Below are 27,310 nucleotides of genomic sequence, written 5' to 3'. Positions count from 1 at the left end.
AAAAACTTGAGCGACGCTTTCACGTGTGAGTGCTTCACTCAGCCACACGCTTCATTTCTGTATACGATCAACTCTAGCTATAAATACATGTCGGACTCCAAATGCGTGAATATAACTCTGCATGACTGCTTTCAAGGCTGGGATGAAGCATCTGTTCTCGATTTCGCGCTAACTGGAAGACATTTCAAACTTTTCGCGTGATGCACGCTTAGCACCAGGGATAGGGAGCCTTCATGAGCGCGCAGGCGGAGCGCACATGAAGGCTCCCTAACCAGGGAAACGGGTTTGATTCTTCGTATGTTGGTGCCGAAATAATTTATTATGCCGATTCGTTCACAAGCACGTGAGCATCGTCAAGCAGGTAGAGTTAAGTTCTTATGAAGGAGATGAATTCTGGACACTTTTATTTTTACCTGAGGCCAAAAGGCAAATAATGCCCGGACGGCTCGTCTAACTTTTGTCAGATTTCTCCCGATCTCCTCGTTGAACCCGAGCAGAGAAGTTTACAGGTTTCCCTCGTTCGATGGACGCTTATCGGGGAATGGTTGTCGGAGCACGACTGAACTTTAGTGGAAAGCACCGAAGAACGCTAAGTGAGCTCCAGTGTGCGTTCCACTTGGCCAGTTCAGTGTAGTGGAACGGGCCATCCGCTCCGCATGGCTCGATGCACTTACGTAGTTGCGCTTTTTCAGTACAGACACAATCACTAAAGGTGCCACGCAAAGCGAACCGTGAGCGCATTCCGTATCAAACCGTTTCAGTGAATCAGCTAATCGAGATACGAGCATTCGCGTGTGCTTCGAAAGTTCTGTAGTTTGGGGTTTTTAATGCTACGCAAGCTAGAGGTTTGGTAGTTAGTTCTGTAGCGCCTCAATGCGCTGCGCGTCAAGGAGGAAGAAGATGGCATTTGGGCCGCACGGCGCGTGCAGCGCGATAATAAAAAAAAATCAGTTCGAAAACCGAAAGCTGTCAGGGCTGGATCTTTCCCGTGTAAGCTCCGACAGTTCCATTCGCCGTTTCGGCAAGTACGTTAAAATATTTCAAAGCGCAGGAGCGCCCGTGCGCAGAAATTTTGTGTGCATTTCAACGACGCTGAGGTTCACGTGACGACATTCGTGGTTGTATACGGCGTTTCCTCGCAAACCGGAGATGCGCGGATTTCGGACGATAAACCCGATCGGCGATGAACGAGGTGGCGGAAAGCCATGTGTGTGAAAGTGGCGGGACAGCCGAGCAGCGAGAGCGTCGCCAGAACGCTTTAAACTGCTTCTTTCTCTCCCACTCTGTATATGGTCCGCAGAGGGAAGAGCGGGTGGACTTTAAAGCTGCAACGGGAAGAATGATGGCAGAATCTGAGTGAGAGAGACGGATAAGAAAGCAGAGGACGGGTTTGCAGAGTCCGGTGCCGTGGACGCGTTGCCAGATTACTACAATGCCCGCTGAGAGAAGACTTTTTATCTGTTCAACGATCGGTGCGATGCCCGAACCAGAGCGCTCGAGGAGCTCTCTCTTCTCCAAGCCTGACATCCTTCTTGCCTCTTCTTCCTCCCCGCTGTGTGGGTTGAAATCGGGATGAACAATGAAAACGAGCGGAGCAGAAAGGGCGGCGCTCATATATATACGAAACAGCCTGGATGAGCGAGGAGAAGAGATGCTATACAATGGGGGGGGGGGGGGGGTGCGTTTGCTTTGTGCGGGTGTGCTCGACGTGTGCCAATCTTCCACGCTCTCTCGTGTTCTCCGTTCATTACATCTTCCTCTCTGGGCTGTGCAGCGAGGTTTATAGCCGTAAATTATCTCCTCCCTGGTCACTTAGGGCTAAGGCCGCGTCCCGCCTCGTGCCGACCAAAAGCGGCCGAAACAGCGAGATTTCAAGAGAACCAAGATTGGAAAGCTTCTTGATCGTTCACATCCATTTGACTGTCTTTCTTCCTTTTTTTATCTTTCTTCTCTTTTCTTTTTAAAGGTGGACGTATTCGACAGAGATCTTTCTCACTGGGTGAAAATTCATCCGAATGAAGTAATCGTTCCAGCCACTTTTAGTTGAAAGTTTCTAAAGTTAAACTTTAAAACTATGAAGTGAACCGAAGTTTAGGGAGCAGTCATCGAACCAGTTTCACTTCTCTTCCCAGATCTCGCACGCACGGGCGCAGGCTTCTCCGATATATCTCATTTCTACGCATGCAGCCAAGTAAACGCATACATCGCAGTCCTCGGTATTCAGCAAGTAACACGTGTCGTCGCCGTAACACGCAGGTTCGCTTAAGCCTCGCGGTAAAAACGCACGGCGCAGTCGTGGGCCCTTCCGGCACGAGTTCCATCGGCGCCAACATTCGCGGCAACATTTGCCCTTGGCAACTGCCATTGGCTGGCTGGTCACTTGCTTCTGATAAGAATGTTATACTCGGGGCACAGCTACGTCATCAGACAACGTCATCAGACTGCGTCATCAGACTACGTCATCTGACGACGTCGTCGGAGTACACGTCATCGCCATGCAATCCTTCGGCAAGCTACTGACGTATAGTTTTCATGACGCTGCGCGGTATCGACGGCAATTCTCGATTTTTCATTAACGACTGCTTCAGTTCAGTCTGCTTCCCCTACTTCATTCGTCCACCTCACGTGTGCCCACCCAACTGATTCTCTCTCTTTCTTTTTTTCCGCAAGTATTCGGGTCATCTCGTCTCGCCTATGCGAACGTTTCAAAGCAATAACAATTATTAAAACGCCAAAATAGATTACTCCCTGGCAGCCCTTTCTTCGTGTAGAACCTGTATCGATTTCCTCTTTGAGGCTGTGTGTACCAATAGCTCTTCGATAAAATAATAATGAATAAATGAAAACGGTATTGCCCACCGACCCCTCGTTCTAAGTTGAAAGCGAAAGCATCATCTTCGATTAAGGAAAAAAGGGGGGGAAGGAATTAAATGTCACTGCCTTGTTTTGTTCTTGCCAACGCTTTATCGACGAGTTGCAAGCTTGCTTCAAGGTATTTTTGATTTTCATTACGCTCCGGTTGGCAGACTAGCGTGAGTCACACGATTCCACCGCCTATTTCCGCCTTCACCGTATACAGCGCCCGATTCATTCCTTCGTCCACTGCTTCCTTCTAGCGCACATTCGTCATCTCTCTTCCTGTTGTTGTTACTCCTTCCGAGTTCCACCTCTCCTATAATCACAACCAAGTATCTCCTTTCTCCTTCAATTGTGCGCGTTCTTTTCTCTATGGTTCAATCTCGAAGCATATCTCTAAAGGAAATACATTGAAGACCGGGCAAAGGAGTTGGTTTTAATCCAGTTTTATTAGTTTCGTTCCTCGCTCTACGCTTCTTCTGATCACTGTAAGCAATGACGAGCTAGTGAAAATACTCACTTTATCCGTCCAGCTCTCTCGGTTCTTTTGTTCCTGGCCGTATATCTCGGAGCCCCTTTATTTTTCACGAAAGCAGCGCCCCGTGGCGTGCCGTTCTCTTCCGTCGATTCCAAAACAGAGACCCATCGGCGCGCCGCTGTACAATGGCACAAGGGGGGGGGGGGAGGTTTTCACTTCCTTCCTTTCCCGTCACGAGACGTCATCAATGTCTCTTTTAGAAGTGCGCGCTTCTTCCTCCGTTGCAGTAATTGCTCGCTAGACCGTGGCTCATTCAAACCCGTTTTCGCTTGCGCCATTTGCAGGCTTGCGCATTGTTTCGTTGTTTCCTTTTTATTTCCTCGACACACATTTGTATTGTCTTTTTTCCCTTTGTCTAATCTCGCTTCTTTCACATCAGCCACAGCTTCGTTCAGGGGCGCGCGCACACGCATATATATTCTCGTTTCTAAACAGTATCGCCACCGTCTTTCGAGACACGTTGGATTTTTATGTCTGTGTGTACTCTCTTTTGCGTGCATTAGCTGATCTTTGACGCCCAGCACTTGTGGTGTTCCGCTGTCACTTTGTCCTTTTCTATTTTCAATAGCGCTCCTTACACTTCTGCTGTTTAACAGTTCAAGCCCGAATGGCTTCTCAAAACCCATTGACAGAAAGGCATTCTGAGGACACTTTGACTCATTTCCTTTCTTTCGCTCTCTTTGTTTCATTTCTGGCTTTTTTTTTCTCAAGTGACGAGCAACAAAAGTAACGTCTTATTATTCAGTGCACCTCTCTCCTTTTTTTCCTTTTTTTTGCGCCAGAGCCTAGATCAACTTTCCCATGGCTTTCTACGTCTTTCATTTATCAGAAGGACTGATTGAGTAGGGTAATCTGCTGTCACCACTTAATAACTGGTTTCAGAAAACTGTAGGATTATTGGAGTTCTTTTTGCTGGGATTGCCCTTATGAAGAAGCCTCGCTCAGTACGAATTCCGAACATACATACTATCGTAGGCAGCCAGTCAGTAATGAAAAAACCATTGGGAATAATAAAAAAATCTGTTGATATTTGCTCACATATTAAAGCTTCTCAGCCGAATTTCGATGCAGGAGCTTCCAAGGATCGCGCTGGAGCCAGAGTGTACTACAACTTACTGTTCTGGCGCTTTCATACTGATCTGTGTCTTTTTTTGTTTTTAGTAAGAAAAACCATCGTAAAAAACCAGAGTTTGTCACCTTGTCCCTATATATATATATATATATATATATATATATATATATATATATATATATATATATATATATATATATATATATATATATATATATATGTTTGGGCAACGAGCCCCTGGGTCAGCACAATGTAGCAAAATCTCTTGCTTAGTTTCATACTTTTTTTATTACTTTAACTGTTTTTCACCGCCAGCGTCTGATCAACAACGGTGAGAACGTTAATGGAGCTCCACAGGCAAAGAAGATTTTAAATGTGATCGTCACATCATTAGTCGCTGCCTTCCGGAATCTTTCTGACTCCCTACATTCTTCCGCATTGATCACATATATTCGGTTACTAATAATTCTATCAACTTAGGAGAACCGGCTGCACAAGACTTGTGATATCAATATAATGGCAGGCATGATTTCGTGTTTTGAAGTGCCGCCAGGTATGACACGGACTGGATAGACGGCTGGTGTTATGCCTGGTTGTGCATAAGAACATGAATACGTACCGATCAGCCCCTATTGCAGCCTTTTTGGCCTAAGGAAGCGACATCACAGCACTGTCAAGCCGTCGGAATGCTTTGTTTCTTTGTTTGAGAGATTCACAGCTACAGTCACGAGACGAAGCGCATGTTTTGTATAACGTACATCACCGCGCTGCATTAAGTAAACTACCTCATCCTCCTCGTGGAGACGAGTGTCGTTTACGGTAGACATAAGTCTCAAGTTCCTCCTAGCTATATGACAGCGCCTCTTTGTTCGGATTCTTTCCAGAAAAACAGGAACGGCCATTTCTTTTGTACCTGTTTTTTTTCTATAAGGTGTTTTATTTTTCTCTCTGTTTTCCAGTTTATGACGTGACCCATATGAAAACTCCATGCTGACTAAACATAACTTCTGCGCAAGACTTATTTTTTCAAACCTCTACGCCCTTATCGTCTTGCGTGTGGAGATTATATTTCTTTCTCTATCTCGCGTTTTCCTGCATTCTTTTATTTCTTGCCTTTCCACGAGGCACAAGCGCGTGGTAATATTCGCAGCAGACCCCGCCGCGGTAGTCTATAGTGGCTAAGGTACTCGGCTGCTGAGTACCTTAGCCTACGGCTAAGGTACTAAGGCTAAGTACCTTAGCCTAAGGCTTAGGCTAAGGTACTCGGCTGCTGAGCCGGCTGCGGCGGCTGCATTTTCGATGGAGGCGAAAATGCTGTAGGCCCACGCGCTCAGATTTGGGTGCGCGTTAAAGAACCCCAGGTAGTCGAAATTTCAGGAGCCCTCCAAAACGGCGTCTGTCATAACTATACGGCGATTTTGGTGATGTCATCTGTCCTGTTCTGTTTTGCTGTGAGGAGGTTGAGGTCCATATTACCTCGGCTATTTCATATACCTATAAGTTCTGCAGCGAAAGAAATAATAATGAATGATACCCGTAATGAACAATCAGCCCACCGATTTTCGTCATTTTTTCTTCTCATCGCGCCACCCTTGTTGCTTCAGCCGTCAGGTCTTTAACACCACCGTTTTGCTGGACTACCTCCATGAGGAATAATAGTTTAACACAAAAGAGTTTAACGACAACAGTCGCGTGTGACCATCACTGTCGTGCATGTAGCATTACCTTTGACGAAGTGTTTCCTAAAATATGTCTGAACTGACATTCATTGTCAGTCGTCGTTATATGAGGGCAGCAATAGTTGGACATCATTCAGCTGGTCAATCGGTCTGTCGGTCTATCGGTCGGTCTTAATTACGAGGAGGTGTAGCTTAAAGAATGCGACGCGCGCGTTTAAAGGGTAACGTCAAATCGACAATAAAATGGGAGAGAAAGACAAAAGGGTGAAGCGATGTATGCCAGAGATGCACAATGATATAGAGTCATCTCGCGTACAGCGGCGCCCACGGCAGTCCTGCATCGTCTGCAGCCTGTGAGGCACACATTTCGTCAATATCGAAAGAGTGCGCTCGAGTCGGAGTCCGCAGGCGCACGGACCAGACGCAGCTTCTCCTGCTATCAATTCTTCTGCCTTCCTTTGAGCAGGAGCATTTTATTTACATTTTGAAATTCCCGCTCTGGCCGCGGCGTATACGATATAAAGCGATTCTGTGCGTTACTGGCTAGACTTGGCTTTGATTTCGGACACTGAAAGCCACCGCTGGGTGGCCAATCGAGGGCTGCCCCGCCGTAAACGCGTGCGGCTTTGAATGGGATCAAACTCTTGCCGCTTTTCTCTCTTTTTTACCGCAGCATACCGCATTTCCCCAAATGCAACGCGATGTCACTCATTCAATTTCCAGCTTGAAAATAGGCAGGTGACGTCGCGAATCTTCGCGGCCTACCGTGTGCCAGTTGCTTCGATTTCTTCGATGCACCAAGATATGGCGTGATGTCAAGTGATGCAGCTTCAAAAGAGAACGGGCCGAAGAGGTATCAGTGAGTCTTGCTGCGCACCCATGAATCTCAAATGAGTCTCGCATGGGAAAGAACACGTTGATGTTGAGCCAAGATGACCTGCAATGTGGATTCTAGATGCTACAGGCTTCTACGTATTTTGATCACCGTCAATTCGCTCTTCTACACCTTTCTTTGCTGCCACCTGCGTACGTCTCTCTAATCTTCAAGTTGAGTCATTTTTCCTGAACTCCCGATAAGGATGACGCTAGAAAGCTATAAAAAAGTAACTGCACGAAATGGCACTTACACTATCTTGATTACTCACAAGCAGCCCATAAGACTAATTAATGAGACATATACAGCATAGCGGCTGCCACATTCCTACAATCTGCAGGTGCGTAAATCTCAGCCCTCGCATGTTGTTTTTAAGGACCATGCGTGATTTTGTGCACCGCACGGGCTCCTAATTCGTTCGGCCGTATTCTATTTCTTCCTTACCGTACACAGAGAACAAGACGTATAGGAATGGCAGCGACAACGTCATTCGGATCAGTGGCGAAATGCACGAAGAAATCTCGTTGTGAAAGAATAGACACACTATATATCCCAGCCCCAGATTTCTGCGTGTTTCGTTAAAGTCGCTTTACGCAGCGTAAAATTTTGTTTTTTATCGCGTCGGTATAGACGCGCCTGCAGCTTCTCTAAGCGTGGAAGTGCTCCGCATTCGTTCAAAACGTCTTGCTACGGTCGTCGCGCCGTTACTGTATACATGCACATACGGTAACACAACCCGAGGGCCTTCGTCGGTTGCGTCTTCTTCTAGATCGCGCTTGTCATGACTCGTTCGGCTCCGGAGCTTTAAGGGATTGCGCCCGCTTCCCGGCGACTTTAAGTGCTCGGTATCCCTCTGATGGCCCAGCCAAGAAATGAGAGCGCTGCAATCGATCCCTCGACTGTTTTTTTTTTTTGTTACTTTCACAGCAACTCTATATAGCCACGTTAGATTTGTTTTACCCCTCTAATGTGTTTCATTTTGTTTCTTCTCGCTCTTCGTCCCTCCATCAGTATACAGGTTTTATTACTCATCTTGCGTAATACATGCATTCTGCGGCTTCTGTTGGTCTTGAGCAGTTGCTCGTTCTTTTTTAATTCGTTAGCATGTTTGTCGAGCAGATGAAACAGAAATGATTACCAAGTTTTGAAAGTCTCAATCTAGCAATTTAGACATTTTTACAGTCTTTTAACTAACGGGCACCATTTTTATATTAAGAGAAGTTACAATGCCTGCGCGCTTATCTACGACCGAGAATGTTACCTATACTTCCAAAAACAAAGAAATCTATTTTTTGAAGGATAGCTTGTAATATACTGTATATTTGGTTTGCTGAACCGTTCACATGAACACCCGTTCCAGAGCATAAAATGCTATGCAGAATGTTTGTTTGTTTTTTGTCAGAATTAGCATGAATCAAGACAGCGTAGGTTCTTGCAAACAATGACACTGCGAAATGATATTGTCTCCGAAAAATTTCGTGAAAGGCGACAGTCACAAGCCACATAATATTGTAGCGGTGAGTCTAGGCTGTAAAGAATAATCTCCGTGAAAATACAAACAATGCATGCGTGTCAATATATAATACACGTGACTTTACGCAATCAGTACACAATACCGGTGTTGAGGAGCTTTGTGGGGTCATATAAAAGCTATGCTGATCAATAGGATTGTCTTCTTAGCCAGTTCGGGCGCAACGCAGTGCCATGTATTCGGCTTTTACACGCAAAGACTTGGTGCTCGGCGCTGGCGGTTCACGCAGCAGGGTTTGAGAAGCTTCGCGATTGTTTGAGATAATTCTGTAAGGACGAGAATAGTAAAGTTTCTTCCATAGCCTTCGCGTTTGCCAGCAATAACGCTGCAAGCTTTGATAACATATGCATAAAAGCAGACGTGTTTTACCGCTTAGCTAATTGAAGGCCCATGATCTGGTCGTCATTATCAGTGTTCAGTATGTATTGCTTGATTGATGTGTGGGGTTTAACGTCCCGAAACCACCATATCATTATGAGAGATGCCGTAATGGACGGCTCCGGAAATTTCGACCACCTGGGCTTTTTTAACCTGCACCCAAATCTGAGCACATGGGCCTACAGCATTTTTGCCTCCATCGAAAATGCAGCCGCCGCAGCCGGGATTCGATCCCGCGACCTGGGGTCAGCAGCCGAGTACCTTAGCCACTAGACCACCGCGGAGCTGCACAGCGTGTATTGCTCGTACACTCTTTAAAAAAGAAAAGATTGTAGTACTTTATAAGTTTGGTTTACTAATTGCTTGTCACATATGTTACTAATCGTTTAGTAATTGAGGTTATTAACGGGGAAGTTAGTAACCAGTACTAGCTCCACCATTACTGACGCAGTTAGTAATGGTTACTAACGTAGGTAGTAATGGTTGCTAACAAAAAAAATGCACTATACGCGATCATTTTGCCTCACGAATCACCCGTTTTATAACGGTCCTATTCGCGAGCATCAACATTTTGATATATCACTGAGTAATTACGCACATAATACCATAAAAGAGAACCAAAACATACACAAGTTCACGCGAGAAGTGTTCCTAAGCGGTTCCAGGAGTATTTATTGCCCTAACTTTGGAGAATTCAGCTGGTGACGCTGAACAGCAATGTTGTAAGCTGTATAACTTAAGTTAGGTGCCTTTATTTCGGCAACCTACAGTTTTGTTTTGTTTTTAGGTGAGCGAGGTAATGTAGTGTAGGACTTTTAGTCAAGCATATGAAGGAAAACAATTATGTCTATTTTGCATAATACCGCCTCAACACGACCTAATATACAAGACATGAGCCTGGGTAGTAAGCTTACATATATTGCCTTAATAATATTGAATGCATCCCCTCACTATACTAAATAGACTGTTAGACGCTCGTAGTAGTAACCTCTATAGTTTGTTTAACAAGTACATTAAGTACGTGCATTACGAAAAGTTACTAACAGTGCGCAAAATGTAGTAACCGTTGCAATTTCCTTCAAGCGTTTGCTAACGTGGGTATAAAATGGTCGTAAAAGGTTAGTAATGGCCCAAGAAGGTTAGTAACAGCTGCTGTTACTAACATTTTGCTTGGGGCTACTAGCTTTTTACTAACTTTTTTTAAGAGTGCAGTTTGGCTTTTCGGATCCCGGGCACAAGTTCGCCTGAATAAAGGGTTACGTCTTTAATAGCATGACTTCAGTCTTTTTCCCCGTCACGACCCCGAGACAACATTGTACAGGTCTGAGCGGGGAGTTGAAAGTTGAGTGTGTGTCCAGTCAGTTTCTTTTCGTCCCTGCCGTTTTTTTTTTTTTTCGCTCGTACTTCAACAATGAGATGCTGGTCAAGTTCGTTTCTTTTTTTTTTTCCTGGTATTTCGTCGTCTGTGTTTTTGTTTCGGTTTCCGGAGATGCGAAACGCAAAATACGCATTCTCGTAATTCGTGTCCATCACTTGAATGCCGCATCCTCGTTCATCACTTGGATGTGCTCCGTCTCCGAGCAGGAGGCGCCGGTGCGCCGTTCACACTAGGGTCCCTAGATCTAGGGACCTTAGTTCACACCACAGCGCGATGCCTCACTCGCTGCACGCGCTGCCGGCGGAGCATGCTGCTAATGGAGGCACCAGCTGGCCACAGTCCTTTCTATCTTCAGATGCTGCTCGCGGTGCGAGAATGCAGCCCTTCGGGCCCCACACTATTTATAGGTCGACATTGCTACTCCCACTCCTCTTTTGTGCCCGCATGCTGTCATGATAGAGGCACCGCGCTGCCAATTCGCAACCCTCTGGTTCTCGCCTCCTGCCCGAGGCCAACGTGGTCACGGCTTCACGAAGCCACTGTTAAAGGAAGTGTATCAAGCCACGCCTGAAACCTTTAGAGCGACCGGAAAAGTTCACGTTGGTGTTTTCGAAATGGACATGAACGTTAACACGATACATTGTGCTCATGCGTTTTGTCATGAAGTATAATATATAATAGAACATACAGGTATACACGAAATACTCACAGAATACTAACAGCGTGAACTAAGAAAATATACGTTTAGTTTATTCTCATTTATCAGACGCGCATAAACAAGGAAGCTTGCGCATGATACATTTTTTTTCTTGCTTCGTAGTCGTTTATTTGCTTTGATATAGTGCTACTTTGCAAACAAATGAACGAAGCGAACTTATCGAAGACTCGTTTCTTTATTTGACCCAGCCTTAATGAAAATCAGCACATAATGAAGCCAACGGAGGTATAGGGAGCGTTAGCTGTGCTGTTTCGAGTGTATTGTGATAAAGGTGATACAGGTTTGAATAAAGTAAAGTGAATGAAAAGACAACTTCCCGCTCGATTGATTGAAACCACCATATGATTATGAGAGACGCCGTACTGGAGGGTTCCCGAAATTTCGACCACCTGGGGTTCTTTAACGTGCACCCAAATCTGAGCACACGGGCCTACAACATTTCCGCCTCCGTCGGAAATGCAGCCGCCGCAGCCGGGATTCGATCCCGCGACCTGCGGGTCAGCAGCCGACTACTTTAGCCACTAGACCACCGCGGCGGGGCTTAGCGCTCGAGGTAACCGAACCTGCGACCTTCGAAATACGCGCCCTATTTTTTTACCAACTGAGCTAGAGGGGTGGTCGTCTGCCGGTCCAATTATCGGGTATACCTATGTACATGCGAACTTTAGGAGTGTTAGTCAGCGCCGCTCTTAGTCGTGACGGCGAGTGTGCAATCCACTTTTTGTGAAGTGGAGGCGTCACGTAGCACGTGAGCCCTTGTATTTGTTGTCTGCGGGTTTTCATTAAACTTTTCAAACGAGTCGAATTCCGAACGGTGAAGCTTTAGAGTTCACTCTAAAAAAAGAGCGAGTAAAAAGGGTGTCTTTTTGTCCCACAAGAATAATCGTCATCTATATTGCGTTCCATCCTTGCGCTATCGCCCCGCGCCCGGTACATTCCGGTCACGATCGACATGCCCATTATCAGGGTTACATTGCATTCTCGATAGGAAAGTGGCCAGCGCCGAGTTCTCAATAAAGAAAGCGCACGCAAGCCTGATGACGATTATTGTTGTGGGTCAAAAAGACACCCTTTTTACTCGATATTTGTTTAGAGTGTTGTCCTCAGAATGCATTGCTGTCAGTCGCTCATTCACAATGCGTGTGGACATGACGGCTGAAATAATGGGGCCGAATGATAAAAGCGCCCGTGTCATTCAATCCGCGCCACAGCTCTTTTGCTCCCACCCCCCAATCGCAAGCTTTAAACATTATACTTGACTTGAAAAAAGTGTTTCATCATCCAAAAATTTTGTAAATCGGCGTGAGTACCCCTGGAAAAGCGCGTTTGACATAAAAAAAGTGAAGTCACTTTCACGCCAATGAAATCTCAGTAAACAGCGATGCTGGTAAGCAAGTGCCATCAGCTGGCGAGCGCAGATTGGTTGCTTTCTTCTTAATAATCTTCTTTCTTTATCGCTTTCTACATCTTCTTGCCGTTATGTTTCTTTCTGTATCGTTTTGTATATTGGCATCTCTTCTCCTTTCTTTTCCTTTAGCCCTCACATCACTCCACCTCACTTTTCTTTCCCACACCTTTCTATGCTATGCTCTGCAAGGCTCTGCCCTCTTCTCTCCTCTTCTCTTTCCCCTCACCTTCATGTCACTCTTCCTTCCTCTCACTTTTCTTTCCTATCCCCTTGCTGTCCTGTATTTTGCATGGCTAGCTGTGACAAGAGCCGTTTCACACACACCGCTTTCTGTGGCACATACCCACCATTTTTTTCTTATACGCTCCGCACTACTTCTTCTCTTCCCTCCTATCTCTCTCTAACTCCACCTTTCATTCCCTTTCCTTAATCGCCCGTGTTGGGTGGCCCTCCGGAATTTTTTGTGTTTCGGCTATTCCTTCCTTCTCCCTTAGTGTTTCCTTCCTTCCGCATTGCTTTACCTAAACAGCTCCGATGTTAAAACATAATGCCCAGCTATTTCGAATAGGCCTGCTCGGCGATATTTTACAGATAACAATTTTCTTGCTGACCGGTACGCGCTATCGAATCGTTATCCTAACCATTTTGACCTCTCTCGCACCACTTGAACCTTCGCCTGTTTCTTTGCAGATGAAGCCGAACGGCCACCGTACCCACAGAGCAGCGTGGCATGAGCGGGGAACGTGACCCCACGTGATGACATCGACCATGACGTTACTGACACTACCCAACAAAGGGCGGCCTCACCACCCAGCTTTGCTGGGTCTGGTTGCAGTGCTGCTGGCACCGCTGGCACTCGGGACAGCCGGTGTTGCCGCTGCCAGCGACCCACCATTCACGACAGGTTGGCGTGATATCACCACTTCTCCTCATGCATGCTACAAAAAGCTCGCAGGCGTCCGCCGTGGTCTAGTTAAGGGTGGAAGCCATCTCCCTTTTTTTTTCATCTTAAGTCTATATATAAAGTTATGGCCCATGGTACATTTAGGTAGCATACACAACTACTTACGTATGTGGCTCCTTTACGTGTATGCGGTATATGTGGCTTTACATACGTATGTGGCTCCTTTATCCCCATACTTTAGCCACATACACTAACTCTGAATGTGTCAACGTTCCGTATACTCCTCCGAAAGTATTTAGCAATCAGCGTGGTTTTGCAGTGCCTCCAGATCGGACGCATTGTGAGCTTTCTGCGCCTCACCTGCCTCCGGGATCGGTCCATATTTGACCAAGCAGTGGTGGATTGGGATGACGTCATCACGTAACGTCACAATGACGTCATCGCGTTGTCCACGATGACGTCGCGAATTAGGCTACCTGCGACGTCATAATGTAGCCACGTGCATGATTGCGACTTTTGCATCACTCGTATTGACGCCGCCGACGCAGGACGCCACTGAATTTTCGTGTTTTATGGGGCATCTAAAACTTTCGTATGAGCTGATGAGCGGCGATGTGGTAGCGAAGCGGGAACATCTATATTTCTGAGGGGGCCATCCCGAAAGTTGAGCAATCTCGAAAGTATATCCTCCATTCTTGTTCGACTTCCTCTGTGTACCAGGTTCGAGTTACAGATCATACGAGTTGCGGAATACGAAATTGATCTAAGTAAGCAGCAGCACACGAATATGTAAATGTCTTAAAAATCAAAATCCCGTGTCGCTACTAATTTCTCTTTCCCTTCCTCTTTAGTTTATTATGCGAAAAAAATGAGAAGCTATATGTCCTTTTAGGGTCAGCTACCCTTAAGTGCGACCTAATGCTATATAAATAAGGCAGATTACTTTAAAGATAGCAAAAGAGAAATGTATACAATGCTGCACGCAGTACTAAATATCACAAGCGCACAAGTAGTGTATCTGCTTTAAACCTCACTGAAAGCTACAAACAGTACCTAACTGACCAAACAAGGAGTTTGTGGAAAGACTGAAATGCCAGTCATAGCGTCAAGGACTCATAGGTTCTACCCTCGTGCGTATACCTAAGCCAACAAGATGAAGTAATGAGGATGCTAAGATGAAGTATAATGGAAAAGGAGAAAAATATTTGCGTAACGCCTTACTTGTTTCACAAAAACGTAGCACGTCGGTAAGTAGACACACACACACACACACACACACACACACACACACACACACACACACACACACACACGCGCGCGCATTTGATACAATGCTAAGTGAGTAATAATGATCGACAATAAAAAATCACAGCATATCCACAGAGTGAATGATGATGAGTGGGGTGAAACTTCGAAGGGTTTCGTCAATAAACCGTGAGTCGTACACTGGCCGCGTCAATCCACCCGTCCATCTGTATGTATGTATGTATGTATGTATGTATGTATGTATGTATGTATGTATGTATGTATGTATGTATGTATGTATGTATGTATGTATGTATGTATGTATGTATGTATGTATGTATGTATGTATGTATGTCCGTTCGTCTAGTTATCACTCCTCGTACCGCCATCTCGCATCTTTTCATCATGTATTCATCATATACAAGTACTACCATCCAGCGGACAATGTAAGGACTAAAACGAGAGGTGGCTACCACATACAGGAGACGCACGACCCACCCCTTAAGGGGCTTCGCCCCTAAAATAAATAACCACGAGCTCCCGCTCACAGTTATTTTAAGTGAAAGAAACGCGCTGCATACACTCTGGGAAGTAAAGACTAACTGATATATCTTCGCATAACCTGCGACAAACGCGAGTATGCTCTGCTTAAGTTCAATCATTTCATTTCCAAACAAAAGAATAAAATGTTTCATAGGGTTTGCTGAATAAGTCATCAGGTGGGACGCCTCATTAAGAGCAGGTATGTATACAAATAAGCACGACTATATGGCCTCACTGCACGAGCGCTGTGAGCGTCCGTTTTTTTTTGTTCATTATCCGCTAATGATCGCAGCAGGTCGCTCCTTTGAAGCCCGTTCCGGCAAGCCGTGTAATTTCTGTGGGTCATGCAGTATGTTTTTTTCATAGAGCGCCGTTTTATTAGGGGCCTACCAGACTTATTCACGTATCTAAGGGATGGCTTGCGTTTCTGTTGGGTGTCGGGGAAAGCAAAGCGAAGCATCTGCAGTTATAAGCGTGATTACGCGACAGCCACGTAAACAGAAAGAAGGAACGGAAGGAGCGATCGCTGAGCTGTTTTGATCACTTCGCCGGTCGACGCGTTGGCCTTATGACGGTGCCTTGTGCTTTTTCGACTTGGTGGAGCCTTATTGCGGCTCGGGCTCTGCGTGCTTGACTGAAACCTTGATCGCGCGCGAACGATGAAAGCGGTGCACGGAAACGGGCAATTTCCAGGTCGTTGCCGATCGCCAAAACAAGAACAAGTGGCGCCGGCTGCCACTGGCGTCATCTGCGAGCACGCACACGCACACACACGAACTCGTACCCAGCTCACTCTCCTCCCAACACTCGCGCAAGCACCTTCGCTAGCGTGGCGCGGCACCGTTGTCTGCAACGCCTCGTACAAGCTGGAAGACGTGCCCCGTAGCGGTGGCAGTGAGGGGAAAACGAAAAAAGAAAGTTATCGAGGTATCAACCACGGCAAAATCGCGGCCCGATGTTGAGCGATCTGAAAGAAATGCTAAGATAAAAACCAGAACAAAAGCAAGGGATAAAAATCCGTGTTGCGGTGAAGCCGACGACGAACCGGCGGCAGCTGTTAAGCCTAACGTGGCGTCGAGAGTGGTCTGGTACGCCCTAGAGGTGCGGTGGTACACGCTGTCGATTCCTTCCTTCTCTTCTCAATCGCCCGGGGTGGCTTGGGCACCCCGTAGCTCGGCGAATTTCTCTCGCCTGATAATATACGAAGCTGCCTCCAGATTTAGTATACCGCGCCTTTGCACTCATCTTCCGGTATCGCCTGCATATCGCCCACCCCACTAGCGTTTAGCCTGAAGACGACCCTGTATTTCGAGCTACAGATGCCGCTTTGATTTGCAGAATTCCGCGCTTTCTCTCAGTCAGCGTTCTTGAATCAATCCTCCAGGTTCTTTTTTTTAACACCTGCTTGTTTTGAACGTTGTCATCTTTACAGTCGTGTGCCTGTCTCACTCCGCTCTTCCTTTCTCTCTCTCTGTTTCCATCGTCCCTTCTTTTCCGTATTTCGAAGAAACGTGTCCCGTCTTTATACCTCGCTGCTCTTATACTCCATGGCGTGCATGGCAACGCTTTCACCTACCCTGATTCCCTACGCTCCGCGCTTCTTATTACCGGCCTGTGGGTGACCTTGCACACCCCACATGTGGTCGGCGCGCAGGGGCAGGATGTATTATCGCGTTTGTTTTGCGGTATATGGCTGAGCTGTGCCTTTAAGGCTGGTATTCCTTCTTGCTTCAAACCCGGGCACCTCCTGACCCTTTGCGTATTCTTTGTTTCTGCTTTGTGTGCGTATACAGTTCACGCCTATGCTTGTGTACCCTCCGAGAGCGCGGTGGCTCTGCGTGAAACTGAGCCTTGCCGCTATAAGCGTCTGCGGTCATCAAACACGCGCATTTCAGTCACGTCTGCTGCATACGAAACTAAGACTGCTGATTTCTCTTTTCATAATACCGAAAAAAAATTACAGAAGTTGCCCTCTCACCCCTTGCACTAGGGCATCTCAGCGGGACTCTTGTTTCGCAATCGGCCGGCACTGACCGTCGGCCGCGCTTCCGAGGAGCAGGTTTCTTTTTCTCGTTCCCTTTTTTATGTGGTTTTATCGTATTACTTTCGAACGTACACGAAAGCATATTTGCACGCACGTATAAGAGTGGTTAAGATTACCTCTGGTATTCCTAGAAGAGGGGTAAAGATAACTTTAGTTGGCCGAACATAGTTTATCTATTTGCATAGTTTATACACACGCAGAGAGAAAGTACACAAATAAAACAAATATTGATGTGGAAAGCGGGAAAGAAAGATCTGCATAAACATCAGCTTGACTGAGCCCAACGCTATCCCAGTTCACCGGGCAGCGGATTGGTACTTAACCATGCGATGGTGTAACCATAGGTGATTGAGCATTAGAAACTCGATCGGTACAATCAAATCGCGACTAAGCAAATATACACTGTGTTGCACCAGTAGAGGCATGAAGTCTTTGTACAGCGATGCTGTGCACCATAAGTCATTACGTATCACGTTCGAAGGCAAAAAACGCGTAAACGATTTCGGTGCCCCTCCTATTAAAAAAAAAATTGGTTCTTGTGAGCTCGTAACAGTTTTCGCTGTAAAATGCAAGATGTTCCCCCCACAATGAAAAGTGACATTATATATATATATATATATATATATATATATATATATATATATATATATATATCCTGCCCACGGCAAGTTATCTTTTCACCCACTTTTCTTTTTTCTCATTTACATTACAATTGGCCTAATAACTTCCCCTATACCTTCCTTGGCATTATTGTCTGTTAGATCTCGTTAATATTGTGTAAAATACGAAAAACGAGCCCTTAAATATACACTTGTTTCACTTATTCATTAACGAGGGTCTCGTACTGGCAGACTTGGTGCCTTTAGGTTGTATACGGGAGACTAGTGGTCAGCTGCCAGTTAGTAATAAGTTCACGTGCTACGTGACGCCAAACAGGCTCATAAAGAGTGTGCCACACTCTCCGCCATGGCTACTAGTGGCGCTGACTGACACTCCCACGTTTAAATTGACATAGATACCCAATAAAGTGGCTGGGGGGATGGCTGTCGTGGTAGCTCAAGTGGTAGAGCATCGAACGCGTTATTCGAAGGTCGCAGGTTCGGATCCTGCCCACGGCAAGTTATCTTTTCACCCGCTTTTCTTTTTTCTCATTTACATTACAATTGGCCTAATAACTTCCCCTATACCTTCCTTGGCATTATTGTCTGTTAGATCTCGTTAATATTGTGTAAAACACGAAAAACTAGCCCTTAATTATACACTTGTTTCCCTTATTCTAACGAGGGTCTCGTACTGGCAGACTTGGTGCCTTTAGGTTGTATACGGGAGACTATTGGTCAGCTGCCAGTTAGTAATAAGTTCACGTGCTACGTGACGCCAAACAGGCTCATAAAGAGTGTGCCACACTCTCCGCCATGGCCATCCTCGCGGGCTGCTTTACGTCCGCCTTTCAACCGTGCATCATCTCTAACTCGTCCCACCAATGCGCATCAGGGTCCGAAAGACTGCCGCGTGGAATATACTTTAGAGCCGGTATACGGACCTATATCGCCCTATATATCACAACATGAAATCCGCTCCCACTCCTTTGGGTGCCATCATGGCCAGGAAGTGGCCGCTACCGTGCGCCACCTTTGGTTGGCAATCGGCCGTAATGAGCGCCCATCGCAGCGCTGCGTATGGAAAAAAGCTATAGGCTATCGACTTTTCTTCAGAATGGATCAGTGCCGCTGCGGGTTTCTGCTACCCTTTCTTACTTGTTAATAATGCGAAGATAAAGATGCGAGCCAGATCGGAACTACAGAGTTGGCCATATGCTGTGATGAGTGCTGCGATCTTCGAAGATAGCTCGCAAAAACTTTTGGCGAGAACTTCCTCCATCGTTCAGAACGACGAACCAAGGCGTTAAATCACTTAGCCTCCGACAGTACTTAAACGGTGTAGTTGAAGCCACCCAGTAGAAAGGGGCCTGTTTCACTACTTTCCTATAAGTGTGCCTTTACTGAAACTGCATGAAACAGCGCATAGGTAGTAACGTAGCACGTCCTGAAAACAGAAGGAAGGAAGAATTTTATGATAATTCAAGGGGAAACGCTATTCGAAGCACTAGCGCATAGCCAGAAATTTTTTTCGGGGAGGGGCACTCCTTTAAAGTGGCCATTTCTCGCTCTCCATGCTATGGCGAAAAACATTTCGGGGGGGGGGGGGGGAGTCCTGCACTTCATGGTCCTGCAGCTCTTGCGGTGGTGTCGTTCACATGGCATGTTGCAAAACTGGTATTGTATGGCATGATTGCAGAACGAACACAAGCGACAGGCCCTAACATGAAAATCCCGACATGCGTGTCATGTGTAAACATGACTACATGCCACGCTCAAGATGCGCTCGCGGCATTTTTGCTAGCGTCACATATACCAAATTTGGTGTTACGTGACGCCGATGGATGACGAAAGTATGATACTGGTGCAAACATGATAAACACGAGATGCGTGTCATGTAACAGCATGACTACATGCTACGCTCATGATGCACTTGCGGCCATTTCGCTAGCTTCACATGTGCCAAATTTGGTATTACGTGACGCCAATGGATGACGAAAGTATGTGACTGGTGCAAACATGATAATCATGAGGTGCGTGTCATGTGAGAACATGACTACATGCCCCAGTCAAGGTACCAATACATTTCGACGTGACGCGGTGCGCGTGCTCGCCGGCGTTCATTTTGTCGCGTCACGCCGGCGTTGCCACGACAGGCGCCGGTCCTGCCAAATACTCGCAGGCGCGCGCCGCGCTGCGTTACATTGACGCATGCGCGTTTCAGCGCGTCCGTCGTCCCTCCGTCACGAAAAAAATGGAGACGCAGAGTTGTCTGGGCATCGGCGCGAAATGCAGCATATCGCACTTCGCGGTGGTTTCCACAGGGCCGCGCCGACTGACGCTGGTCGCGTCTGGCGTCAGAATACAGTGCTCGCGTTTTGCTAATGTAGCGTCGCTGTGCCCAGCGTGCGCACGCGTCAACGTTACGTTGCAGTATATTGGGCCCTTCATGATGCACTCGCGGCCGTTTTGCTAGCTCCGCATATACCAAACTTGGTGTTACGTGACGTCGATGGATGACGAAGGTATATGACTTGTGCAAACATGATAATCATGCCACGCGTGTCAGGTAAGAACATGACAACATACCACGTTCATATAGAGTGCTCGCGGCCGTTTCGCTAGGTTCACATATGGTATCACGTGACGTGAATAGATGACGAAGGTAAACGACACATCCAAGCATGATAGTATGACACGGAAGTCATGTACAGCATAATTTACCTCCACCTCGTAACGTTGTGCTGATTTTTAAGTGATATATCAACATTTCTAATTCGTGCTTCGCATATCATCGGTTCCCACTGTACGTGGGATCTGTCAATTTTTTTCTTTTTTTGAAGGCATTAGTCTAACTTTAAAAGAAACGAAAGATGCTCTCTCTCTCTCTGTGTGTGTGTGTGTGTGTGTGTGTGTGTGTGTGTGTGTGTGCGTGTGCGTGTGCGTGTGTGCGTGTGTGTGTGTGTGTGTGCGTGTGCGTGTGCGCGTGTGTGTGCGTGTGCGTGTGCGTGTGCGTGTGTGTGTGCGTGTGCGTGTGTGTGTGTGTGTGTGTGCGTGTGCGTGTGTGTGTGTGTGTGTGTGTGTGTGTGTGTGTGTGTGTGTGTGTGTGTGTGTGTGTGTGTGTGTGTGTGTGTTATGGAGCGGACGTTTCGACAAGCGGACTTGTCTTCTGCAAGGGTGCAACTGCTTCGGGAAAGTAAAATCAGTTGCACACATGCTCTGTTTAGGAATTTTTCATCACAAGCTGTCATGTCTGTTTTAAAGATATAGTTTTTATGTTTCTGATGCGCACTGCAGATACGGCTTCTGAGATACAGGATATATATTGTTGGTAAAAGCGTGTCTTAAATGAAAGGGCCATTCATGAGCATGGTCAGAAAACGCTATCGATTGGTTGGCGACGCTCTCAAGAACACGTGAGCCAAATATTATAGCGCAGCACGCGACCTGGAATTTACAAAAAATACTCAAAATCAGCAAAAAATTGCATTCTAATCTTTCGAGAAATGATGCTACATACTCAGAAATGAGTGCGTCACTGGCACAAGTATCCCGCCATTGGCTGATTTGGGCATGGTGCGCTCGGGAGCGACTGGGGCCACGACGTATCCGCATGTGCGCGTGCGATCACCCTGAAAAGCCATGCGTTCGAAGAAAAAAAAAAGAGAGAGAACGGGTTCAAGGTCATGAGGACGCACCTTCTTGTCCCGTGCCATCCCTCCCTGCTTAGCTTCCTGCACGTTCTTCGGGACGAGAGAGAATAGAAAGTTATTGCATCGTGTGACAAATATTTGAAACTCCCCTCCTACTGGATGAATTCTATTTTTTTACGTTTGTCATTTCGTGAGGCAATAAGCCCCTTTTCTTAGCTACTCTCGAAGAGGCTTATCAATTCCATGGCTACTTGTAGGATTGTTGCAGGTGCCCTTTTACTCACAAAGAGAACAAAATGGTAATAAATGAATAAAGTGTGACGTAACCTGTCTTATGTGTCTTCTGTTTTCACTTCTTGCAGTGACCAGCGTTGGAACGTCGACAGGAGCGGCCTATTCGCCAGCCACCGAGCAGACAGAGAAAAATATCGCAAGCAGTTTGCAAACTACGACTCCTGGGGCACCACTGGACAATGCAACAGCAACGCCGACGGCGTCCTCTGCACAGACCACCTCGTCGGCACACACATCTGAACAGACTTCATCCCCTGGTCACCAAACGAGCACAGCAAGCTCGGAAACGACGACGGGGGGTTCGATAACCGAACATACTTCTACTGTCGCCACAACGGAGACTGTAACAACACCCGCCGTCACACGTCATTCAGACGAGGCAACCGTAACACCGAGCATGGATATCGATGGTCACCAACCAAATGCCACCAATGGAACCGATACGACACTGTCAGTGGCGGTGACTACAGCGACGGTGGCTCCGACGACACTATTACCGACGACGACCAAGCGCAGGGTGCCAGAGGTCACCGAGGAAGACGTGGTCATGAAGTCAACGCCCACCCAGCGGCGACTGCTGCTGGTGCTTCGCGGCAACTGCAGCCACGACAGCCTCAAGAGCGACGTCCAGGGCGCTTTCCGAAACCTTTCCAGTGCCGCCGAGAACATAAGCGTCACCGACATCCGCTGCACCACGCTGTTAGACGTAAACGTGACGTTCAAAGCCGGTGAGTTGCAGCTGAAGCAGCTGCTGCGCAACCTGAGTCTGGCCGGCACCCTGCAGTTGGGTGGCGATGACAGGCAGTTCCTGTTGACCGACTTTTCGGTCAAGGAGCATGTATCCACCGATGGAGCACGCACAGTGCGTTCCCGCTGGGTGCCGACGCGTGAGGAGCTCATCATCTACGTCGCCGTGGCGGTGCTCTTCGGCATCGTGCTTATAATCGCCTGCGTGGTATGCAGCATCCGCTGCTGTCGCCGACAGCCGTCGAAGACACTCGACTTCCTCGACACGCCGCGCCTCAACCTTCGCCTGGAAGACTACACGCTGACGCGCATACCGCGTCCTCATACAGTGTACGCCGATCACCTGCGCACGCCCGACCAGGAGCTGGGCGTGGTGCAAGCCTTCGACACGTGCGTGGTACCACTGGAGGACGTCATGCCACCTCCAGCGCCCACAGTGCCCGCGCCACCGCGCCCGCCGCCCAGACGACCCGCCGAAGGCTGGAGGACTGAGCCATTGATGACGTTCGGGGGCAAGCACACCAAGCCTTCACCCGCCAACGGCCTCAAGGTCGCCCGTAGAAGCGCTACCCGAGCTGAAGAGGAAGACGACGACGAGTCCTCCCTAAGGGGAAATGGCGCACTGTCAACGTCGACCGAACGCCTAGCCCGGAGGGACTCAGGTCGCCGGCAGGGAGTCGACAATCCCATCTACTTGGTGGACCGCAGGAAGTCAAAGGGCTGAAAGCCTGCGGGATCCTTACCACCCCGCCATTCCGCCGGAAGCTCGAGCCTACTGCGTGGACCTGAAAACGAACTTTACACTGCAGGGCGTAGGATACGGGTTCCTGGACTGGTGGCTCCTGCTTTCTCACCTTGAGGGTCTTCGCCGCGAGTGTGGAAAGAAGTAGGCTAGTTATGGCTTAAAGCTGCGGTGTATAACTTTTGCGTCACCAGCCGAGGCCACTCGGTTTGCTAAGGCCTGGCACAAGCAGGGACTTTACTGTGCGCGTCAACGAGAGGTTGTGCTTTAGAAAGGAATTTCGGGGAAAATCGGATTGCGACGATAAGCCTCGCAGCGGTCTGACCCTTGACACGTCGCCAACTTGGGTGGCATAGATGGAGGCGTGTTGTCTCGTGTTTGAGGCCTATACATTACACACAGCTTCAAGCATGCTGGCAGTGTCAGTTTGCGTTGTTGTACAAACGTGTTCTTTTTTTCCACGAGACCGCTTTTTAGTCAGGCTTTCACTTAATTAATTCGCTTCGTTTTCCTATTTTCAAGTCGTTTATATTTACAGGTAATAGCATGTGGATGAGTATGTTCTAGTTTTCGATCCTCGCTAGATGCTTATAGCTTGGCCAAGAGCGCGTACTTATAGGCAACTTGTGAAACAGTTAGATATGTCCTTCGTATGGTGTGGCAATGGTGAGCGCGTTGTTTGATATGTTCCGGTAAAATAAATGGCCTCAGAAGTGGGAGAAAGTTAAGTAACTCCCTGCCACTCGCAGTCAGAGGCCTTGATTATTGGTAGTCAGTGGGTTTGGTGTTGCGTGTCCCCTAGTTCCAACTCTTCATGAGGGTAGCCGTGGTACTTCTGTATATGCTTCTTCTTGAAAGTGCTCTCTGACAGAAATGTAGACACTATTTCGCCGGCGAAATTTCACGTAGTAGGTGCGGTATAGTGGTTATACGGAACACGTTATATTTTCTTTTGTCAAAACCAAAACAATTCTTTCAAGATTGCTCAGAATGTGCATTGTAGTTTGGCAAAACCCACTTGCCCCACCTATCGTGAGAAATACAAAACGATCAGTGGAATAAATGAGAAAAACAGCTCTTCCTGAACTGACTTGGCACAAGCGGGCGTGCTTTTAGCGGTGCGGCAGTGTTCTGAAACTTTGGCTAACTTAGAAGTGTGGCAGCTTGGGCTAGTTGGTATGGTATGACGATAGCTATAGCGCAAGAACAATACAACGACACAGAGACAAGTCTTTCGTGTCCTTCTTGTCTCTGTGTCATCGTATTGTTCTCGCGCTATAACTATCGTTTGGCTAACGTTGTATATCCGTTAAAAATTGCAAGATGTCATCCACGCATGTCATTTTGTAACACACCGAGCAAGCCTCCGAGACCTTATCTCTGGAAACGGACAGCATTTCTGGGCAGCTGTCAACCCCATCAGAAGTAAAAATTCCATTCCTAACTTTTTTTATGTGTTTTGTCAAAGGTCTGCATACATTGTGACATCGATAGAAAAATTCCATGTTCTGGTTGATGCAACTTTAATACCTAATGTTTAACTTTTACGAGATGTTATTAAGTGGCGTTTTTATATGTTTTGACGCATCTAACCTTCAAAGCTTTTTTTTTCTGCAAAAAAAGTAGCTGGTTTCAAAGAAAAAGAGATAACCTATGCGAAACAAAGGTTTTAATTAAAAGCTGCCATCGAAAATAATCCCGATGTCTCACTCGGAACACAAAATTTCTGGGCTGTGTTCTGACAACAAAGCATGCCTTCTTTCTTACAACTAAGCGTTATTCAAATTCAAATTCTGGGTGGTAGCTTGCTCGATATTTTACGGCATCATCCTTCAGTTTTCTCATCACTACAGTGATACCGGATAACATCTGCATATTTCTTTCTACTCATCTTTCAATTTTCATCATGCATAGCAGTTATGGCTAGTGTTGAATTACCATATTATCTCAAATTTTTATGTAACTTTTCTTTGTTTATTTTTTGCAGCCTTATACGTAGAGTTGAATGTCATCCAGGTAGGATGCGCCTATGTTTAGTGCGCAGTTTACAATACTTTTCTTCCTATTTTTGTCCGTAGTATTTTGGATTTTTTTTTACTTCGAACTGGCATTTTTTCTTTACTTTTTTTGAATGCGCACGGTCTAAATCTCGAGATGCAAGTACAATGCATGAACGATTAATTTTTTAAGGGGCTGATATACAATACATAGATAACTTGTATGTGTGAAAGCACCGATACACTAGGACATTACACACTGTTCACCACTCGGTCGCAACTGCAGTTTCGGGGTCTACATCACTGCGGTTGTTTTCCGCGGGCATCTACGCCCGACATAGAGGGATGCTAGAGAAGCAATCTCTCCTTAATGGGCATTACACGTACAAACTTTTTCGCTGTCTCATCCCTGTTTCACTCCTGTGCTCACTGTGTATTTCTTAGCTTTGCTATGGTTTATCTGCCCATATTAAAATGCGAGCTGTTGCTTGTGCACACGCATATCTTTAGTGGGCTTGTTTGAACATGTGTCCAAGTTGACCTTTCCTTCATGTGTACAGTGTGTGTTCCCACCTCGGGCTTTCGAAGAGTCCGGTGATAAGTACCCCAGGATGCCATGTATGTAACCACATACACACACACACACACACACACACACACACACACACAAATACACACGTGACGAACAGAATGAGAAACCCACGTGGTATAAAAGGAATAAAAGTGGAGTCGTTCCGTTACTTTTGTATCAGAGATGTACGCATGACAATAAATGTCATTGTACAATACATTAGTAGGAATAAATGTGGTGCATGGCGTGCCGTTGTGCACCAAGTTTTTACTCAACATCAGTGACCGTCCACGCTGCAGTGAAATGACCCCAAGCTGGCTTGCTCGAATCAGCTGCATTCGTCAAACTGGTGATGAAGTAAGCGTTAAGAGAGTGCTTGGTTGCCCGTCTATTAATGCTGTGATTCTTTAAAATGGCGTTCGCGTGATTCGTAAATAGCGGGGGCCTAAGTCTGGCTCTGGCGATTACGATGGGGACTGCACAGTGGTTGTCAAACTCATGTAAGTATATGAACTTGCCAATGACGTTAGTTGTGGCAGTTTAGGGGCTGCATTGCGTTTTACACATGCACAATACTGCAGGGATGTAGCCAGACTTACTTTTTAGGGGCGAAGCTCCTTAGGCCGTAGGTCGTTCCCTCCTCTGTAGTCGTAATAGTAGTATGTAGCCACCTCTAGTTTATGAGTTGCTCAATAGATGGCGTTGTGTGTATATGTCCTTGGTTATAATTTAATTAGATGGGGTTAGTGGTTTTCACAACATATCCACGGTGTGAGTGATGGCGAGTGGGGCGAAGCGTCCGTCTGTCATCCACCCTTGCGACCGTCCGTCCGCCCGCCCGCCGGCCCGTCCGTCCGTCCGTGAGTACGTCCGTTTGTCTCTCGGTCCATGCTTCCATTCGTCCATCTGTACTTCCATTCATGCTTCCGTCCATGCGTCTGTTCGTCCGTGCTTCTATTCGTCCGTCCGTCCGTGCATACGTGCTTTTGTCCATCCGTCAGTCTGGACGCACGGATGGATGAACCCACGGACGGATGCTTCGCCCCACTCATCATCATTTGCTCCGTGGATATGCTGTGATATTTTTTCAGGGGAAGGGTCGGCCAGCCAACTTTTAGATATGTTCGTGCGAGAGTGTGTATGTGTGCGTGTACAGGGCCGTCCACTCTTAGTACGAACACGGCGCCGCGAGGCTTCGCTCCGCGGGGCGCCAGCGCTAGCGGTGCGGCCGCGCATCGAAGCTTATCGACGCAGGCGCACAAGAGCCTAGAGGCGGGGCTTCTTTTCGAATAAAAGCGCGGGAGTGCACCGTGCCCGTTATGCCGTGAAGCAAACTAAAAGCACCTGGAAAACCACGAACGTTGCAGGGAAACGGGCATATCTAAGCGCAACGTGTTGTGTAGTCACCATATTTGAGACGTGTGTGATCCCTCTTGTTTCAGTATCAAAATACCGGTTCAGTGTATACATTGTTGCAAACTCTTGAGTATTCTTTTTGCTTCGTTTGTAGTGTTTTAGTCCGTGAAAGAATTTCGCCAC

At 47.0% G+C, this 27,310-nt stretch overlaps 1 protein-coding gene across 2 annotated transcripts in view; it reads left to right on the top strand.

Annotated features, from left to right (window-relative positions):
- LOC119180003 (uncharacterized) overlaps positions 1 to 25,988 on the top strand; it is a 195,601-nt gene extending 169,613 nt beyond the window's left edge. For both annotated transcript variants that reach the window (XM_075882158.1, XM_075882157.1), the window contains exons 3-4: positions 13,123 to 13,336; positions 21,783 to 25,988. In XM_075882158.1, coding sequence (XP_075738273.1) covers positions 13,189 to 13,336; positions 21,783 to 23,185 — 1,551 coding nt within the window. In that variant the 5' untranslated portion in view covers positions 13,123 to 13,188 and the 3' untranslated portion in view covers positions 23,186 to 25,988. The remainder of the gene's footprint in view (positions 1 to 13,122; positions 13,337 to 21,782) is intronic.
- The last annotated feature ends 1,322 nt before the right edge of the window (positions 25,989 to 27,310 follow it).

The sequence above is a fragment of the Rhipicephalus microplus genome, chromosome 2 (assembly GCF_043290135.1).
Source record: "Rhipicephalus microplus isolate Deutch F79 chromosome 2, USDA_Rmic, whole genome shotgun sequence".
In the NCBI taxonomy this organism is placed as follows: Eukaryota; Metazoa; Arthropoda; class Arachnida; order Ixodida; family Ixodidae; genus Rhipicephalus; species Rhipicephalus microplus.
The sequence above is the reverse complement of the archived record's forward strand: the minus strand, read 5'-3'. Positions and strand labels throughout refer to the sequence as shown.